Source organism: Anolis carolinensis, unplaced genomic scaffold, assembly GCF_035594765.1.
Source record: "Anolis carolinensis isolate JA03-04 unplaced genomic scaffold, rAnoCar3.1.pri scaffold_37, whole genome shotgun sequence".
NCBI lineage: Eukaryota > Metazoa > Chordata > Lepidosauria > Squamata > Dactyloidae > Anolis > Anolis carolinensis.
This window is the reverse complement of record NW_026943846.1, coordinates 1812-4957: the sequence shown is the minus strand read 5'-3', so window position 1 is coordinate 4957 and position 3146 is coordinate 1812. Positions and strand designations below refer to the sequence as shown.

At 51.7% G+C, this 3146-nt stretch overlaps 1 protein-coding gene across 1 annotated transcript; it reads left to right on the top strand.

Annotated features, from left to right (window-relative positions):
- Nucleotides 1-240: 240 nt before the first annotated feature.
- On the top strand, nucleotides 241-908 carry LOC134294940 (E3 ubiquitin-protein ligase RBBP6-like; the record flags this gene model as incomplete). Its single annotated transcript, XM_062966870.1, is given in 1 exon segment — nucleotides 241-908. A coding segment is annotated over 1 exon segment (166 nt), but the record flags the coding sequence as incomplete, so codon positions are not given.
- Between the last annotated feature and the right edge of the window lie 2238 nt (nucleotides 909-3146).

The window sequence follows — 3146 nt, the reverse complement described above, 5'->3', positions numbered from 1 at the left end:
AGGCTCCTCCCCCTCGCTTTGAGTGAGAGACAGATCACGTGCCTCCTTCCGTTTTTTTTTTCCCGCACGAGGAGGGGGGAGTGAAGGCGCAAAGGCGGAAGAGCCGGCTGTGCCCTTTCGCCTCCCTCCGCGCGTTTTGTCATAATGCGCAGGGCGCGGGTCACGTGGTGCGAGGCCGACGGCAGAAAGGGAGAGGGGGGCGGTTGGTTGGTTGATGGCTGCGCAACTGCGGCGCAGGCGCACTCCCGCCCCGTCTGCGTCGCGCGCATGCCCAGTCTTCCGGCTGCCCGCCCGGGGTGAGGGAGTGCGCATGCGCAGCATAGAAGCGAGGGGGCGGAGCCGTTGCTGTCGACGACGCTTGCTTCCTTGCTGGCTGCTACTCTCAGTTCTGCCGTTCGTTGCCGGTTCTTGCCGTTACCGGTCGGGAAGCCCCGTCAGGGATTGAGGAGGCGACGAAAGGTCGACATTTTGTTGAGATTGTTAAGAAGCGGAAGGCGTGAGAGAGAGAGAGGAAAGGCCGAAAGAAGCGGGCGCCATGATGGAGGCCTAGCAGGCCCAGCAGGCCCCTCAGGGATTGGGACGACGACTACAAGGCCTCTGAGGAGAGAAGTGAGCGAGCGAGAAAGGGAGGGAGGCCTAGGCCGCCGCCCCCGCGCCCCGCTGGGCCCGGGCAGCGGCGGCGGGCCCCGCGGCCTGGTCTCCGTTTCCTCCTTCCTCTTCCCTCGTCTTTGCCGCCGCCATCATGTCCTGCGTCCACTACAAGTTCTCCTCTAAGCTCAACTACGACACGGTCACCTTCGACGGGCTCCACATCTCGCTCTGCGATCTCAAGAGGCAGATCATGGGCCGCGAGAAGCTCAAGGCCGCCGACTGCGACCTCCAGATCACTAACGCCCAGACCAAGGAAGGTCCGTCCAGGCAGGGGAAGGGAGGGGAGGGCGGGATGGAAGGAGGCCCTATAGAGAGCTATAGCAGCTGCCAGTCGAGGTAAAAACCCCTTGACCTCCATAAAGGATCCAGTCCAATCTAAGAGGCGATTCTTAGAGTAGGCCACAATTGCACTACAATAATAATAATAATAATAATTGGGAGGGACTCCAGTTGTAAGGAGGGTGGCTCTGGGATTTGTGTTCTGAGAGAGACCCTCCCCTCCATATTGGAAGTCCTTGAGGATGGACACATGACAGCTGCCAGTCGACCCCACATAAGGGAACCAGTCCAATCTAAGAGGCGATTCTTAGAGTTGGCCACAACTACACTACAATAATAATAATAATAGGGAGGGACTCCAGTTGTAAGGAGGGTGGCTCTGGGATTTGTGTTCTGAGAGAGACCCTCCCCTCCTCCATATTGGAAGTCCTTGAGGATGGACACATGACAGCTGCCAGTCGACCCCACATAAGGGATCCAGTCCAATCTAAGAGGCGATTCTTAGAGTAGGCCACAACTACACTATAATAATAATAATAGGTAGGGACTCCAGTTGTGAGGAGGGTGGCTCTGGGATTTGTGTTCTGAGAGAGACCCTCCCCTCCATATTGGAAGTCCTTGAGGATGGACACATGACAGCTGCCAGTCGACCCCACATAAGGGATCCAGTCCAATCTAAGAGGCGATTCTTAGAGTAGGCCACAACTACACTACAATAATAATAATAATAGGGAGGGACTCCAGTTGTAAGGAGGTCGGCGTTGGTATTTGTGTCCAAGAATCATAGAGTAATATTATAATAGGGGTGGGGAAGGAAGCCTTTGAAGGCAGAACCATAGCTGCCAGTCGAGGTAAAGCCACCGTGGCCCCCCATAAAGGACCCAGTCCAATCTAAGAGTAGACTAGGCTGCATCTACACTACTATAATAATAATAGGGAGGGACTCCCGTTGTAAGGAGGGCGGCGTTAGAATTTGTGTTCTGAGAGAGACCCTCCCCTCCTCCATATTGGAAGTCCTTGAGGATGGACACATGACAGTTGCCAGTCGACCCCACATAAAGAATCCAGTCCAATCTAAGGGGAGACTCTGAGAGTAGGCCACATTTACGCAACAACAAAAGGGAGGGAATGGGACTCAGGTTGTAAGGAGGGCGGTGTTGATATTTGTGTCCCAGAATCATAGAGTAATATTATAATAGGGGTGGGGAAGGAAGCCTTTGAAGGCAGAACCATAGCTGCCAGTCGAGGTAAAGCCACCGTGGCCCCCCATAAAGGATCCAGTCCAATCTAAGAGTAGAGTAGGCTGAATCTACACTACTATAATAATAATAATAGGGAGGGACTCCAGTTATAAGGAGGGTGGCGTTGGGATTTGTGTCCTGAGAGTGACCTTCCCCCTCCTCCATACTGGAAACCCTTGATGGAGCCATAACAGCAACCACTCAAGGTAAAGCCACATGGAAGCCCCCCTCCCTAGACTAGGCCATGCATACACTACTATAATACAGTAGAGTCTCGCTTATCCAACGTTCTGGATTATCCAACACATTTTTGTAGTCAATGTTTTCAATATATCGTGATATTTTGGTGCTAAATTCGTAACTACAGTAATTTCTACATAGCATTACTGCATATTGAATTACTTTTTCTGTCAAATTTGTTGTATAGCATGATGTTTTGGTGCTTAATTTGTAAAGTAATAACCTAATTTGATGTTTAATAGGCTTTTCCTTAATCCCTCCTTATTATCCAACATATTCGCTTATCCAACGTTCTGCCGGCCCGTTTATGTTGGATAAGAGAGACTCTACTGTAATAGTATTTGGGAGGGACTCTAGTTTAAAGGACAGCCAGTTGGGATTTGTGTCCTGAAGGAAACCCCTTCCTCCATATTGGAAGCTCTTGAGGATGGAGCCATGACAGTTACCAATCAAGGTAAAGCCACATGGAAGCCCCCCACCCCCAAGATTCAGTTCAGTCTAAAGGTGGTCTCTTAGAGTAGGCCGTATCTACACTATAATAATAATAAGGAGGGACTCCAGTTGTAAGGAGGGCTGGGTTGGGATTTGTGTCCTGAGAGAGACCCTCCCCTTTTGCCTTGAGAATGGAGCTATTGCAGCTCCCAGTCAGGGTAAAGCCAGTCAAGGTAGGGGAAGGGGCTCAGCGGGGAGTGAGGGGGGCATATTCACCTAATGCAGGCCTCCGGGTGTTTTGGA